General features: G+C 42.5%; 1 protein-coding gene across 3 annotated transcripts in view; it reads right to left on the minus strand.

Annotated features, from left to right (window-relative positions):
- Positions 1–6,331: 6,331 nt before the first annotated feature.
- LOC119658939 (multidrug resistance-associated protein 4) overlaps positions 6,332–17,222 on the minus strand; it is a 29,140-nt gene continuing 18,249 nt past the window's right edge. For 2 of the 3 annotated variants that reach the window (XM_038066796.1, XM_038066793.1), the window contains exons 5-15: positions 15,947–16,230; positions 15,417–15,740; positions 15,109–15,342; positions 14,602–15,054; positions 14,425–14,537; positions 8,546–9,320; positions 8,097–8,451; positions 7,803–8,033; positions 7,211–7,743; positions 6,989–7,149; positions 6,332–6,924 (exon numbers count right to left, since the gene is read on the minus strand). In XM_038066796.1, coding sequence (XP_037922724.1) covers positions 6,648–6,924; positions 6,989–7,149; positions 7,211–7,743; positions 7,803–8,033; positions 8,097–8,451; positions 8,546–9,320; positions 14,425–14,537; positions 14,602–15,054; positions 15,109–15,342; positions 15,417–15,740; positions 15,947–16,230 — 3,740 coding nt within the window. In that variant the 3' untranslated portion in view covers positions 6,332–6,647. The remainder of the gene's footprint in view (positions 6,925–6,988; positions 7,150–7,210; positions 7,744–7,802; positions 8,034–8,096; positions 8,452–8,545; positions 9,321–14,424; positions 14,538–14,601; positions 15,055–15,108; positions 15,343–15,416; positions 15,741–15,946; positions 16,231–17,222) is intronic. The other variant, XM_038066795.1, reaches the window with a different exon arrangement.

The following is a 17,222-nucleotide window of genomic DNA, read 5'->3' on the forward strand; positions in this document are numbered from 1 at the left end:
CTTACCACTTGTCTCTTGAGGCGATCTTCAGGTGGTAATGTCCCATACGCCAACGCGATCTGTAAACTTAAGTGCTAGAAGCGAATTCCTCACAACCCATGTACCTCCACTAATTGAATCGAAAGAGATTCTATAGTTTTAATCTCTGTTCGAATCTTATCTTTCTGCTGGCCATAAACGATTGTACTATAAATAGTCTGAGATGGCCACATGAAAATTCGGAGGAGTGTGGCTGTGATTAATCGAAATTTTCATATGCATACCGTTGCATCGCGGTCAATGAACTATGTTCATCAGTGCAACAGATGACATTAATTTATGTCATCAAAGATACTTTCGTCGAAACGGCTCTGGATATATCTGTATTCATCGCAGATTTTTGCGCATCTTCACAACTCAAGGGACCAGGAATGGATCTACGCATAGGAAATTTCAAATCGATAACAAACCTATTTCCCAATAACCGAACAAAAATAATACAACTCAACCCTCTAAAAAGATTATAGACATGCCAACGGCAAACCAGAAATCAAAAGTTGAAAAGTAGTAACCTCTATGCACGGAATTTAGCTAAAAATGTACGAAATAATAATAATGGCACACCAGTTAACCGAACAGTCCAATACAAAAATGTTTACGATAAATTGGACACTCGGGACGGTGAGAGAGATCTGTATCTACTTGTCAAAAGCCGACACCACTGGGATCAATTGCTCTGCCACGATCCCAACAGTAAAGTTCGAAGTGTGGCAGGCATATCAAAATCGCTTCGTATCTCTGTCAGTGTTCATCACGGAAGCGCCCTTTAACCTCCTCTTTGTTCTTCTTATGGACACTGTTACACGAGACATCCAACGTTCAGCGCCCTATACACTGCTTTATGCAGATGATATTTTCGTAGTATCTCATAGCAAAGCTGGCCTCGAGTAACTTGTTCAAAAATGGAACGATCACGTCATACAATACCGTCTCAAAATGAATTTGAATAAAACAGAATTTTTGACGACCGATCCCAATGAACCAGGCATTACCACTGTCAATGGCAGTGACCTGCCCAGAACTGAACGATTTAAATATTTCGGATCAATGGTATACTGCGTTTTGAAATTGCTTCACGCATTAGCGCAACCTGGATGAAGTGTCGCTCCCCAACTGATGTTGTTTGTGACAACGTCTCACCGTAATGGAGACGAAAATGTTGCTTTGGGCCAATGGCGTAACACCCCATTATCACACTGAAATAAGGATATCCGCGATCGATATGAGATTGCATCGATCGTGAAAAAATATGGAGAGATGCGTCTTCGATGGTATGGTCACGTAATTTGCGCTAACGAGAATTCACTTGCCAAGATTGATCTGAACATCGAAATCAATGGGAAAAAACACCGGTCGAAGCAACGGTGCCTTAATACGCTGGATGGTGATTTGAAAGCCTCTCGACTGCATCAGTACTTTGAAAAAACAAAATGGCACAATCGATCAATACGAACCGAACCCACTTCTCAACGGGGCAAACGTTGAGGAAGAAGAAGCTAAATCATTTTATTAACCAACATTTCTAATCTAAATATTCAAAATATTATCAAACTAAAAGTTACAGCATGCCCTGGGTGGTTCTCGATTGGCAATCTACCCACACTTATAGATCCTGTTCTCTTGTAAGAGATGAAAATCTGTAAAAGACTAACCCCAGGATCACCTGCCCTGAGAATACGGGATGCCATATACTCACTAAAATCACCTCTAGCTCTCGTTTGGCAACTGTCAAAAAAAAAATTTACAAAAAGCATTGTAAACATTAGGATCTGAAATACTTCATCCATTATTCTATCCGGAGAGCGGTGCAAACAATAAATAAGCTAGTCCAGCGAGCATCATCAATCCGTTTTGCAGACAGTTGCTGCGCAAAAAGCGATGTCGAAAAAGAATCAATTTTTATTCAATTCGTGGGAGCAATTTTTCAATCCAACCCTTAAATAATGGAGAAAGAGCTACCACCTTTGGTCTCTTAAGACGCACCCGAACCGATTCGTTCTAAAACCACCGAAATAGCAAGATTCATCCAGAACCACACTGACCCTTAAAAGGACTACTGGCTGTAATATCCTTTGCTTCGTTTCCCATTGTCATATAACGAGCTACTGAGGAGGTCCATCTGCTTGAAAACAGCAAGTTTTCTTTTCCTGCTATTTAACGTCATTAAGCACCTCCATTATCCTCCTTTTAAATTCCTATTTCCCATTCCAACTTCGAAAACATTAACCATAACTTTAATTTTCTTTTGAAATTTTTATCACAAAGCTTTCTCACCCTCGAATTTCCTTACCCCCTTAACCGTATTCAAAGATTATTTATGATAATTCAGTTAACTTTTAAATAGCCAAAAATGGCCATGAACCTATTTAAGGTTTTGTGTGAAACAAAATGCACACAAACACAATACACACACAAAACCTTATTATAATAAAATCGATTCAATGTCTATCTGTTCAGATGTCCGTCTGTTCGTCTGTTCGGCTGTCCGTCTATCCATCTACCCGTGTATCCGTCGGTGAAAATTCATCATGGATACACATCTGGAATCTAGGACACGCGTGCCGGACTCTTACCGACTAAGACCTCTCATATTTTCTTCACTCTCTCCCGGCGGAACCACCGTTCTGGCATTGCTTCGCGGGGCTGTTCACTCTAAATGAGGTGCTTCCGCTTTGCGTGGCGTTAATTATAGTAGCTTCCCTTCTATGCCTCCGCTGCGCTTCTACTTCTTTTAGCTACTGGTGGATCCGTTCCACCATTGCAACCACAGCATCCCATGCTGTGTTTGATTGCACCTTGTGCCTTACCAGATTTTCCACTATTAAACGGGTATTTAGTTCTGTTTCAAGCTTCCTCCTTAAGCTTTTAAATCTTGGGCAGGTGACGTTTTCTGCATCTTCGGCTGCACCTTCACACGTAAGACAATCGCGCGATTTATCGAGCCCAAACCTATAGAGGTACTTCGCCACCGTGTCCGGTTAAGAACTGAGTCTGATCGTAACTCATCTCACCGTGGTTCCGCATAGTCCACATACTTAAGTCGGGGATAAGCCTGTATGCCGCATGCCATTTGCAATGCAGCCATTGACCTCATACGCTGACTTTGCTTGTTTAGACTCGCTTCCTGATTTTCGTACAAATGACCTGCCTTATGAGTTAGAATATCTGCAGGGATCATCCCCACACTGAGGACATCCACAATACAGTCTTCCGCAACACCTATAAGAGGAAAATGGATGCCGCAATAACCGCAGTCAACAGAGATCCTGGAAATGAAGCATAAACAAATGATCTTCACAATCACCTGAAGAACGTTATCATAAATACGGCCACAAACATACTTGGCCCCAGCTGCAAAAAGAGTCGGAACGGCTGGTTTGACGATGAATGTAAGATAGCGATGGAACGGAAGAATGCTACATACCGAGTAATCCTGCATTCTCAAATAACGCGGGCACGCGCGAAGACTTATCACGAACGGCGCAACAACCGGTATCTGGTCTAGGCCTGCCTTAATAAGGAACTCCAGCCATCCAGGTTTTGCGCCGAGGTCCACCAATTCGATTTCCCTAAAAGCTGTCTGGTGTCCTGGCCTACACCATCGCTCCATCTCAGGCAGGGTCTGCCTCGTTTTCTTTTTCTACCATAGATATTGCCCTTATAGAATTTCCGAGCTGGATCATCCTCATCCATACGAATTAAATGACGCCCACCGTAACCTATTGAACCGGATTTTAAATGCTCATAGATTTCTTCCTTATGTAGGCTACGGAACCGTCCATTCTCATGCCAAAAATTCTTTGGAGGATTCTTCTCTCCAACGCGGCCAAGAGTTGGCAATTTCTCTTGCTAAGAACCCAAGACTCCGAGGAATACATGAGAACTGGCAAGATCATTGTATTGTACAGTAAGAACTTTCACCCTATGGTGAGACATTTCGAGCGGAACAGTTTGTGTAAGCTGAAATAGGCTCTGTTGGCAGCGAACAACAGTGCGCGGATTTTATCGTCATCGAAATTTTCAACGGTCTCAAAGTTGTAGTCTCCTATCTTTATTTTCCCCGTTTGACCAGTGCGGATTGATTTTGTTGGTAGGTTGGTTTCTGGTGCTGACTTGCCTTCATTGATGTGCAAACCAAGATCTCGCGCCAATCGCTGCCTGCTCGATCTGGATGAAGGCAGTTTGTACGTTTCGGGTTGCTCTTCCCATGATGTCGGTATCGTCAGCATAGGCCAGTAGATTTAAAGAGGATCGTACCTCACGCATTTACCTCAGCATCACGGACCACTTTTTCCAGGGCCAGGTTAAAAAGGACGTAAGATAGGCCATCCCCTTGTCTAGACCATTGTTGATGTTGAATGGTCTCGAGAGTGATCCTGTTGCTTTTATCTGACCTCGCACATTGGCCACGATCAGCCTATTCAGTCTTACCACTTTCGTGGAGATATCGAATTCTCTCATGGCCGTGTACAGTTTTACTCTGGCTATGCTATCATAGGCGGCTTTAAACTCGATGAAAAAATGATGCAACTGATATCCATATTCTAACTGTTTTTCCATTGCTTACCGCAGAGAGAAAACCTGATCTGTTGCCGATTTGCCTGGAGTGAAGCCTCTTTGGTATGAGCCAATTGGACGTATGGGGCTATCCGACCTAGCAAGATAGCGGAGAATATCTTATAGGTGATACTCAGTAACGTGATACCTTTATAATTGCTGCCCTTTTATGTATGAGGCAGGTAATACCTCGTTGCCAGTCGTCAGGCGTTGATTCACTGTTCCCTTGAACATAAGTTGATGAACCGTTTGGTGTAATTGGTCGCCTTCATATTTAACCAATTCGCCTGTAACTTCATCTGCTCCTCGCGGCTTATGGTTTTTAAGTCGATGAATTGCGCGGACTGTTTCTTCTATACTTGCTGGTGACAGTTTTTTCGTCTTCAGTTGTCGGCACTTTCAACACGCCGATGTTCTGATTGTTCAGTAGTTCATCAAAGTACTTAACCTATCGCTCTAATATGCCCATTCTGTCGGAAATCAGATTTCCCTCTTTGTCTCGGCAGGATGAGTATCGAGGTGTGTAAGACTTCATCCTGTACTTTTCGAGTTCACAGACCTGTTGGTTTTCCCAGGCTTCCTTTATCCGTCTGTGTAGTCGCTTCCCGCTCGCCGGAGTTCGTGATAAGTCTCCGCGCGTGCCCGCGTTCTTTGAGAATGCAGCATTACTCAGTCTGCAGCATTCTTCCGTTCCGTTGCTAGCGTACATTCATCGTCAAACCAGTCGTTCCGACTCTTTTTGCGACTGGGGCCAAGTATGTTTGTGGCCGTATTTATGATAACGTTCTTCAGGTGATTGTGAAGATCATTTGTTAATACTTAACCTGCAGGATTCCTGCGGTTATTTCCACCTTATAGGTGTTGCGGAGGACTGTGTTGTGGATGGCTTCAGTGTTAACTCTCACCTGATTAAGCTATGGGAACCAACGTATCGCCTGAATACGGGCTCCGTCCTTACTTGGCTTTTAAAATGGAGAGTGCATAACCGTTCGCTTAAATTTTTAAAGCCGACAGCAGCAGGTTTCATATTTTGGCTGACTAGGAGGACAAGAATTCAAGGCGTTTTCAATTTAAAGTAAACTGAATCCTTTGTGAACTCTTGGCCGCGTTCGAAAGAAGAATCCTCTGAAGAATTTTTGGCCCCCTACATGAGGATGGACGATTCAGTAGCCTACGTAACGACGGAATCTATGAACGATACCATGACCGTCAGGTTGTGGATAAAATCCGGCTCAATAGTTTACGGTGGGCGGGTCATTTAACCCGTATGGATGAGGATGGTCCAGGTCCAGCCCGGAAAGTCTATAAGGGCAATATATCTATGGTAGAAAAAGAAGACGAAGCAGACCCTGCCTGAAATGGAACGATGGCGAAGGTCAGCACGACCGACAGCTTTTAGGGATATCGAACTGGTGGACCTCGGCGTAAAACCGAGATGTCTGGAGTTCCTTATTAAGGCAGGCCTAGAGCGGATACAGGTTGTTGCGCCGTTGGTGATGATAATGAATGCTATCCTGAAAATCATTGCTTCGGGACCAGTGCTATCAAATAAAGACTCGCGCACACACACATAGTGTATCTACTATAAATCTTCGTCAGAATGTCCCGAAAGGAACTGCTTGATCAATTGGTAAAAAAAAGATTACATTAAAGCATATTGAACCCCTTTTCCTCAGCAGGGGCAAACCGGTCATCCGAAACAGGGAAGAGGGGGAGGATATGAACCATAATTAAATTCATGTGATAAAAATCTTTATTTTTCTTATAGTAACAATGTATAAAATTCTAATCTTAGTTGGTTCTAAAAAAACTTTAACACGCTTTTGATAAAATCGTAGAATCTTAATCCTATCGCCATAAAAGCGCCTATTCGCCTAAATATCGCGTTTAATGTAAAAGGCACATGGGCTAAAAATTTGAAAGGCTTTTTAAGGCTTGAAAATAAATTAAAGTACATCCGTATTTTGTTGTCGTCAGATCATCTTTAGAAGAATAGAACGAGAACTTGTTTGGATATATTGTCTTTGGTGTTATCGTTACCAATAAAAATATTAAAGTACTTCAGATTTCGCCATTATTTGCTTATAAGTATCTTGAGCCACTTTCTTTAGTGCATCTGCATCACTTCCCGTTGCATCGACCATATTTTTGAAAATCCCATTCGAATTTTGAAGAAGTATGTAAGGAATATCGAATTCCATAGCAATGCCAGCTTCCATTACTAGAATTCTGTCAGAGTCCATAACGGTGTGCAGACGATGCGCAACAGTCAGCACGGTGCACTCTTTGAATTTATTGCGAATGGTTTGCTGGATGAGAGCGTCCGTTCTAAATGTAAAGCAAAATTAATTTACTAATCCATGTAGATAAAAAATTATTGCCAAAAACTTACTGTGGATCCACATTAGCTGTTGCTTCATCGAGAACTAAAACTTTATTGTTGCGTAGGATCGCACGTGCCAAACAAACCAGCTGTCGTTGCCCTACACTAAAATTGCTTCCTCGTTCTGTAATCATGAAGTCCAAGCCCGGGATAGATTGTTTTAATTCAACCTAAAATCGACAGAGTGGGCTTTTAGCCACGATAAAAACTTAAACACATTCCATGCATTACTTCTTCCAACGCTCTCCATATATCCGCATCTGAATAAGCTTCGAAAGGATCTAAATTGTAACGTATCGTCGCTGAGAAAAGAACTGGATCTTGAGGTATAATTGAAATTTTAGATCGTAGTTCCTGCAAATCAATCGAACCAGTTTCCACGTCATCAATGAATATCTTGCCCTCGATATGAGCTAATCTAAAGAGTGCACCAATCAGCGAAGATTTACCAGCTCCAGTTCTTCCTACAATTCCAACTTTCCAGCCTGGTTGTATAGTGAAATCTAAGCCTTTGAGTACTGGAGAACCTTCGGGATCGTATCTTAATGTCATTTTATTGAAAACAACTTTTCCTCGCGATGGCCAACCCTTTACTGGCTTTTGAGGTGAACTTGACTCAGAAGGCAAGTCGGTATATTGCAAAATTCTTTCCACACTGGTCATTTGTTGCATGGTTTCTGCTGCTTGTCGGATCCCGTACTGTACCATTCCGGTAAGGATCATACATTGCGATATAGCTAATCCTACATTGCCACTATTTGTGTCTAGTCAAAACAACGTAAATTGTAGAGGCAAATTCCTAAATTAAATCAAAATCCCATACTTTCATGAATTAGAATGAAGCTGAATGATACTGCCGCCAGGAAAGAGCAACTGACTAAATCGAACCATAAGCCGAGCGCCGTATTCACTGATAAAGTTAAATGCCACACTGCGCTATGAACATCCTGTAGTATATCAAACTCCTTCATCAAAGTGTCTTGCAACCCTCTTGATCGTATGGTTGAAATCCCGGACAGTGATGATGATAAATGTGAGAATACCGGGCTTTTCGCTAGATAAAATAGGGACAATATTTCATCCAATTACAAAAGAATTAAAAAATTAATGCTCTCACCAATGCCATCTAATCGTTTCAAATCCTGTGACGGTTGCAAGTAAATGCGAATCAATAGGTAAAACAAAACAATTGCACCAGACAACGCCAGCAAAAGAACCGGGTTTACAATGCATATCACCACCAAAATTCCACACATTACTAGAGTTATTTGAATGAAATCCATCATCACCCTAGGCAAGAATTCGTCAATTGAACCCATATCACGAGAAAACCGATTCAGAATGCGTCCAGATGGATTTGTATCGAAAAAACGCATTCCAGCGCGCAAAATACTGCCAAACATTTTATTATGAAGATTTTTAGATGAACGCATACATGTTATGAAGAACAAATAGCCACGATATATCGTCATCTGAGAAAATCAAACAAATTAGGGGATAGACAAGATTTTCCTGTAAGATGAGATTTACATGCATTTTTGCATTATCCGTTCATTGTATACTTACCGCCACGACTCCTAAGATAAGAAGTAGGTAGATGAGAAGACCATCATTCAAGGAAAACAATGTCGGCAGATTGTTTTTCCTCAGAAATTCTTGTTGTGTCCAAATGTTAACAAAATAATCACATCCACTACAAACTACTTGTGACAAAATCATGATGAAAAGCATAAAAGAGAGCCAAACAGCATTGCCACCTGCCGAAAGATACTTCTTCCAGACTCTCAATGAGACGTAGCCTTCAGCTTGGTCCTCGGCATTTTCGTCTTCGCCAATATTTTGTTCCACACTTATCTGTAATATGTTGATCATATGTTTAGAATCATTTCGTTGGATATCAGCAAAGTTAATTACACTCTTTGTAACCGATCCAGAACTAGTCGAATCGCTCCTCTTGACAAGCGGTCGATATCCTTTCACACCATCGATATACGGAATATCATCCTCCTCGTAAACATCCTCCTTCAGAGATGTAGAGTCTTCTGGATTCTCATCATCCGATCTTTCAAGTAATTTAGCGAAATCTAATTCGCTATTAGCTAACTCTTTGTATGTTCCCTGGCGCAGGATGATGCCATTATCAACTATTATTATCCAATCAGCTTCGGTGAGAAAGTGAACTTGATGTGTGACCAGAATTCGGGTTGCTTTGTGCTTTGCGAGACGGCCTTTTGGGCCGATAACTTCATCAAAAAGATGACGACCAACGTGTGCATCCACAGCGCTCAACGGATCATCGAGGAGGTATATTGACGCTGGCTTATATACTGCTCTTGCCAAACTACAGTAAAAGAAAACAATGTCAGAATATATTGTGGCATTGGTTATAGTAGCAACCAATTTCAATTTTCTCGATTTTATCCACACTTTCACTTTATAATTTTAAAAGATTCTCTATTTAACTTTCTCTCTGGAAGAGGATAAATTTCTAACTCGTATGTGCCCATTTCGTGTATCAGTTTTACCCTTCTTCGGTACGTAGTGTTAGGCTGTGACAAAATGAAATTCAGTTCTAAGCAGTCATTGACGAACAATCGATTTGAAGCAGTCATCGACGACGACGACCACTGCCGTGGCAGTAAAAATACCATCGTTCTTGTTGTGAAACCCAGGGGCTTATTTCCTCTAACTTGAGGCCCAATTAACGCTGGCTATGCGGTCAAAAGAACGAACTAGAATGCGTTCGACATCCACTTCACGAAATAGGTGGTTGGGTGTCACGCGCAGCGGTCCGCATCGAACCCAAGCGAGTGCTAGTACCATCGCAGCTACTTACCAGCCCATGCACATTTACCGCCACAATCAAAAAGCAAAGTTCCCTGCGGACGCGGTGACATCTACCCGAATCGCAGAATCACGTCACCTAAAACAATCCCCTGACAATCCCCTTAGTAGGGCAATTTTCTTGTGGACACTGACGCGAAGGTCTCGATCCTCCCCCTCACCAGATACAACAATTTATACAATTCCGCTACACTTAAAATTAGCGGCAACAAACTCTACCCCCATCACAATGGCTACAGACAGGTACACGTGAGTCTTGGCTTGCGTAGGACTTTTTCGTGGCGCTTCATTTTAACGGACATTGATAGCTCCATATCGAGCACATGCTCTGTGTCACTATGGGCTGCTAGTGGGTATGCAACATAAGTCCCTGATATACTCCACAACCTCTCTAAGACCTTCAGGAAAAATGTCGACCTGCCAACACTCTTTCAATTATTTTTGAGGACGTTGCCGATCCGCGCAACCGCGCATTCCTCCAAAAATTCCGCAGAATTACTACCAAATGTAGTGTCTTTCCGCTAGTAAAGCATGATGTTCAGCATCACATCAATACTAGTAGCTGTTGGTCATCTCCACTCCATCTGATCCCTAAGCTTAATGGCGATTGGCGACGTTATGAAAGTTACAGACGCCTGAATGCTCCCACGATTCCGCGCGATACCCCATTCCTCTTGTCCAAAACTTTGCATATTACTGAGCAAAGTGTCATGTTTTCTCAAGCTTTGATCTCCCCAAGGCATACCACCACATCCATGGATCAAAGATATTCCAAAGACAAAAATGTGCACATATTTCGGGCTCTTCGAGTTCACACGGATAACTTTTGGCCTGTGCAATGCATCGCAAAACGTTCCAGAGATTCATCCACTCTGCACTACCAAACCTGGACTTCTGTTTCATCTAGTCGGATGCTGTTCTGGTCACCTCCTCCACCAAGTCCGAGTATTTGGAACATCTCAAGTACATTTTTCAACGATTCCTTAACAATGTCCTAGTTCTCAATGTGGAAAATGCAAATTCCTCTAACCATAGGTGGAGTTTCTAGGCGATTTTATCCCCCTGAAGGCGTCAAAGGGTAGTATAGGTCCAAGGGTAAAACGTGGATTGGTACCCACGGTGGAACATAAAACCTAGAAAAAGCCTGCTGAACCGTCACCAACAGCTCTACTACCGAACCTTATCTCCACCCCCACGTGGTGATCAATTCTCTCTTAATGAAAAACTGTAGATGGAGAAGGATGAAGCAAGTCTCCCGCGCCTAAAAACGGGACAAATTGTACCAACTAGCCCCCAGGTTGGGGATAGGGTAGGGTTGACAACCCTATATGGAAAACACAAGTTACGAAGCCATGGAGAAGCCTCGGGCAGGATGGATCTTACAACGACGAACCCCGCAACGAAAACGGAATAACGATTTGCGCATTTTCTCATGGAACGTGCACTCTCTGTACAGACCGACTACATATATATTATAGTGGCCATCTAGTAAATCATGTGCTCGAAGTAGGTTTCCTAGTCAGCTAAGGAATGGAACCTGCTATTATCGGTTTTGAAAGCGTAAGCGAAAGCCTATGCACTCTGCATTTACGAGGCAAATTTAGAAGCTTTATTAACGTTCACGCCCCTACAGAGGAGACGACAGACCCGGAGAAGAATACCTTCTACGAGGCAGTTGAGCGGACCCTCGAAGCCTGTCCCAAGTATGTTATCAAAATCATACTTGGAGATTTCAACAGCCAAGTAGGATCTTCACAATCAACTGAAGGGCATTATCATTGATACAGCCACAAACATACCTGGGCCCAGCAGATGAATGTAAGCTAGCAACGGAACGGAAGAATGTCGCATACAGAGTAATATTGCATTCTCAAAGAACGCGGGCACGCGCGGAGACTTATCATCAACTCCGGCGAGCGGAGAAGCGACTTCACAGACGGAAAAAGAAAGCCTGGGAGATCCAACAGGTCTGTAAATTCGAAAAGTACAGGGAGCAACCGCACCAGGCGCGGAAGTTTCACCAACAAGTTGGCAGGATGAAGCCTTATACACCTCGATGCTCATCCTACCAAGGCAAAGAAAGAAATCTGATTTCCGACAGAATGGGCATATTGGAACGATGGATTGAGTATTTTGATGAACTGCTTAACAACCAAAATATCGGCGAGTTGGAGGTCCCGCCAACTGAAGACGATGGGCAAATGCTGCCACCACCAAGCATGAAAGAAACAGTCACTGCAATCTTTCGGCTTAAAAACCATAAGTCGCCAGGAGCCGATGGAATTACAGCCGGATTAGTTAAATATGGAGGCGGCCAACTACAGCAAGTGGTTCATCAAGTGATGCTCAAAGTGTGGGACAGCGAATCAATGCCTGACGACTGGCGACGAGGCATTATCTGTCGCGTACATAAAAAGGGGGATATCAGGCAGTGCAGCAATTATAGAGGTATCACGTTAATGAGTACCATCTATAAGATATTCTACGCTAATTTGCTAGGCCGGATAGCCCCATACGCCCAGAACATCACTGTTGGTATGAGCCAGTGATGCCTTCAAAAAGACGAGGCTTCGCTCCAGGCAAAACCGTTGGAATATGACTATCAGTTGACCCATCTTTTCGACTTCAAGGCCGCTTATGATAGCATAACCAGGGTAAAACTGTACACGGCCATGAAAGAATTCGGTATATCGACGAAATTGATAAGACTGACTGGGCTAACCCTGACCAAAGTACAAGGCCAGATAAAAGCAGCAGTCTACCGTCATCCAGATCGAGCAGGCGGCACAAGATCTCGGACTACACTTTAATGAAGGCAAGACGAAGTACATAGTAGCAATGTTAGCGCCAAAGAACAAAGAAACAACAACATCGAATCGCTCTGGTCAAACGAAAACAATAAAGATAGGAGACTACAATTTTGAAACCGTTGGAAATTTCTATCTGGGGTTGAAAATCACAACTGATAACAGCTATGACGATGAAATCCGCGCACGGTTGTTGGCTGCCAACAGAGCTACTACTGTCATTTCCAGTCCACTCACCCCCAGTCCCTCCTTAACGCCTTCCTATCTGGGCCTACAACCAAGAGAATGGCGAGAGATTGTGTGGTCTCCATAAGCCGTCCACGTATTTGAAGCTTCCAAGCAGCAGCCGTGTTCATCAATGCCTCAGCCATCGCAGTAGGCGCTGCTCGTCAACAAAAGGTTAACCGAAGCTGGTAGTCATTGATTTTTTTCTGGAAGCACTTGAATCCCGCTCAACGGAACCATAGCACCCATCATCGTGAATTATTAGCCGCGTATCTGAGCATCAAATACTTCCATTTTTCCCTTGATGGCAGGCCGTCACCTTGTTCAGGGACCTCTCACATTTGCCTTGCGACAAAAACCCAATAAAGTGTCGGCACCAAACTTTCATAAGCCAATTGACTTCGGACAGTGAACATATGTCTGGTAAAGATGACCTAGTCGGTGACACTTTGTCCCAGATCTCAGCCCAACCTCGGTCGATTTTTCGATAATCGCTGCGGCCCACAAAGATCAGGCAATTCTTCAGAGCCTGCAGTCGGAGTCTAAATGCACGTTCAAGGAGTTCCCTACCTTGGGCTCACCTTCCTCTATCTGCTGCGAGATCTCCGAAATGAGACCTTAACTATATATTCCAGCCGCTTTCCAAATAAAAGTATTGCACGATCTTGTACATACCGGCATTCAGGCAACGAACAGGCTAGTCGTTAACAAGTAACAGACATTAATCCTTGAACCAATGAGGTCAACAAAGCGTTTCCACACCATACATCTCGCATGGCTACAAGTATTGCCTCTCGATCATTGATCGGTTTACTCGGTCGCCTGAGGCATGACTTTTGAGCTGAGGGTCGCTTTTATAGCAGGCGACGATCCTTCCTGGTCGCGAGTCTAGGGGGAGAGCGTACGACTCCCTGGCGTGTTGGTCCTTCACAGGAAAGATTGCCTGGGAGAGACTGGATTATTGCGCCTACTACGGGATGTCGTTGCCAAATTGAGGCCGCCTCCGCTAAATGAGAGACACTACGCAATGATCGCCTTTAAAGAAAGTCGTTTTCAAAAAAAATCTAATCATCGACAATTTTAGCACTTTTGCCGATAAAAACGAACATGCAGAGAATATCAATTAAATAAGTTTCCCACACGAGAAACAAACTCGGCAAAACCACTTACGATGCTTACGACTTTTAGTGGAATGTTAACTTCTTAGTCCGCTGAGTATTTGTTGTGGATCTATTCCACAACAACTAAAAGATAAGAATAGACTAACAATCAGAGAATCTTCATTAGAAACTGTTGCAGGCTGGGCGAGATGGACGCAAGTTACTATAGACACTTAGTACCCTACAATTGAAGTCGGGTGCGCTCACTAAACTGCCAGTGCATGTTGATGAGGATAACCAACAAAAAGATTATTTGAATTTGTTGCCTTTGCTGCATACGATCTTGCGTGTGGAGAACTGTGAAATGAGGTATGACTTATTTCAAATTGCCAATATCCGTCGGTGTACACAGGAAGATTTATCGTTTCCCTATTTCTGCTCATTTGTTGCTATATAAGCTCGTCTTTACCTTATTCTAGCTCGTTGACCTCCGGAAAGGGAGGCACCACGTTCACCAACCACAGTTTGGTCGCGGTTTGGCAGCTGGTTAAAATCATCAAGTAATGCACAGCATTTGGTGACCTTTAAATCATAAATTTATATATTCAATTCATTTAAAAATATTCTTAGCGTCTTTCGAACCTACCTCATGATAACGTTTCTTATCGTATTCCTCTCCAAAGAGTATATTATTTCGAACAGTTCCCGTGAAAAGCCAAGGCTCTTGAGATGCAAACGACGTTGTTCCGTTCACAATTACAGACCCATCTAATATTGGAAGTTCACCAAGAAGGAGTTGTAAAAGAGAACTTTTCCCGGCTCCAACTGGTCCGATGATAGCACACAATTTTCCTTGAGGCAATTCCAAATCAATATTGTTCAGAGTATTCGTACGATTCAGCTCCCAAGTGGCTGTGACATTTTTCATCAGAACAGCTTTCTCATCCGACTTTATAATAAATTCATCTGTTTTCTGAGTAAGACCTTTTACTTTTTCGTCGTGCTCTTCCATCAGTAAATATTCTTGCACACGCTTTATGGATACAAGCGCTTCTGCTCCGAAAGACACAGCAAGAGGGTAAAAAATTGCAGCTACTAACTAAATTCCATACATATTAGCATCGAATAGATATTCAAATATTCGCATATTCACCTGTAAAATATTGTAAAACTGTGCCATTGAGAAGACAACATCTGCAGTCACATTAGAACCCAAGAGTGCCGCGGCAGCAACCGTAATGAAGAGCGTCGATCGTTCTGTGAAAACCATAGTACTCAAATAGAAACATCGTAAATAGGAAGCATAACGAATCTGTTTAACTTCCTTCCGGCGCGCTTCAGCTACAACTGCTTGAAATGGTTTCTCCCATGCATACATTTTAATTACCTAAAAGCGCAAAGTCACGATTCTATTCTACAGCAAACACTTCGAGTGGAAGCGTAGGGTTCAATGTCACTTACCTGTATTCCCTGTATCAGCTCATTCATTATGCCAACTCGTTTATCTGTTCTTGTGGCGATCTTCATTCGCAGCACTGATGAAAGTCTGCTGAGGGCGGTTTGAACAGGAATCGTCTTTAATAACAGACCGACGACGCCCACTAACGCTGCTATACCGATTTTTGTCCAAATTATGTAGCACATTAGCACAGACTGTATTGGCATAATCCAGATATAATGCATAAATACGAAACCATAATCTAATCGGCCAACATCATTTGATAGAAGATTTATCAAATATCCGGCCGGTGTCTGGCCTGCTGTCTTTTTAGACAGACGCAATGTCTATAAATAAATATTTTATATTAAAGAGCTACGCATATCCGGCTAAGAGGGAGTTATTCAAAAAAATGTTTATATTATTTAAAAAGGTCGTCAATTTAAATTTATGAAGCGTTGTAGCTTACACCAGTCACTGTATACGACTCCTTTTGAGCAAAACCCTATTTTCAACGCAATTCTATCTACTTTCAAAGCAAACAGGCACTTACCTTCCGATAAATTGCTGAACTGCAAGCTATTCTCATCCGAGCTCCCAGTAGCCGCTGCCTTAAATCCAAATGATGACCTATAAGGCACCCGATCACAGTAGATATCACTACGATTGAAGCCAACCAGTAGTAATCGTTCCAAATCATAGTGAAAAAATCAGGTTCACTATTTTCGCTCACCGATGTCATGTTCTTCCAAGGTTCCAAAGGCGTAAAATGTGCATTAGGTTTGCCTGTATCGTTTTTACTATCTCCTCCTGAGAGTGAATTGGGATTTCCATTTCCTTAAAAGTCGAAAATAATTTAATATTAATTTTGAAGTCCACTGTGTTACCTTGAAATTATACTTTCTCGAAATCTAAATCAAATTTCTGATTTGGTCATAATTAAAATTTAAAATGTGGATTACACATGTACATATTTCCATATCGACTTTTTTTTCTTGTCGCAAGAATAGTCTATTCTTCTTTGTTAAAAATGTTAGAGTCTAATGCTATCTTTCGCCGAGACCATCGGCCCTTTAAGTGACCTCTATTTGCTCTCTGTTTCCGACTTATTAACTGCCAATATTGGAGCGAGCTCTGATTGCAAAAAACAGACCCGAAAAAGCTAAACAGTAGCTTCCAAATGATCGGTCCGTTTCGTGACATCTGCCGTGGGCGGACGCACTTCCTGTTTGTGTCGACAGTGCTGTTTAGTTTGAAGTTGAAACTCTTTTTGCCTAACCGCGTGGGTGTAATAAACCGTGTTTCTTTTTTTTTGTTCTTTTGGTTGTGAATCTGTTCCTACTAACAAAAGGTGAGTGCTTAAGTTTTATTTTTTGCTCTTACATCCAATCAAACCTTGAAGTAGAAATCTGTTTCTGTATTCTTTGGTGTGTATTTGTAAACAGGATTTCTGCTTTAATCAAGATAGGCCATGGAGGTTAGGGATTGTGAACCTCCGGACAACGGGAAAATAAATTTATACCGGTCCGTCTCCCAAATGCCAACATCTCCTCGGGCACCTGTAGGGCCACAGTTCAAAAGCCCAACAGAAATTGGTGGATATATCCTAACCAGGAAAGAGAGAAGGGCTTCGAGGAGCCTGTCAATATCCCCAATTCAATCTCCACGATTAAACAGCAAAAGGTTTCTGGAATTCTACCAGTCACGGCTCAACTCAAAGCTTTCCCTGAGGTTACCCAGTCTCAGGACCTAAGTAAAACCTTTTCTCCAATGGAGAAGCAAAATATAGTTCCTATGGTGCAAACAACCCCATTGTACAAATACAGCGA

Source organism: Hermetia illucens, chromosome 6 (assembly GCF_905115235.1).
Source record: "Hermetia illucens chromosome 6, iHerIll2.2.curated.20191125, whole genome shotgun sequence".
NCBI classification, from domain to species: domain Eukaryota; kingdom Metazoa; phylum Arthropoda; class Insecta; order Diptera; family Stratiomyidae; genus Hermetia; species Hermetia illucens.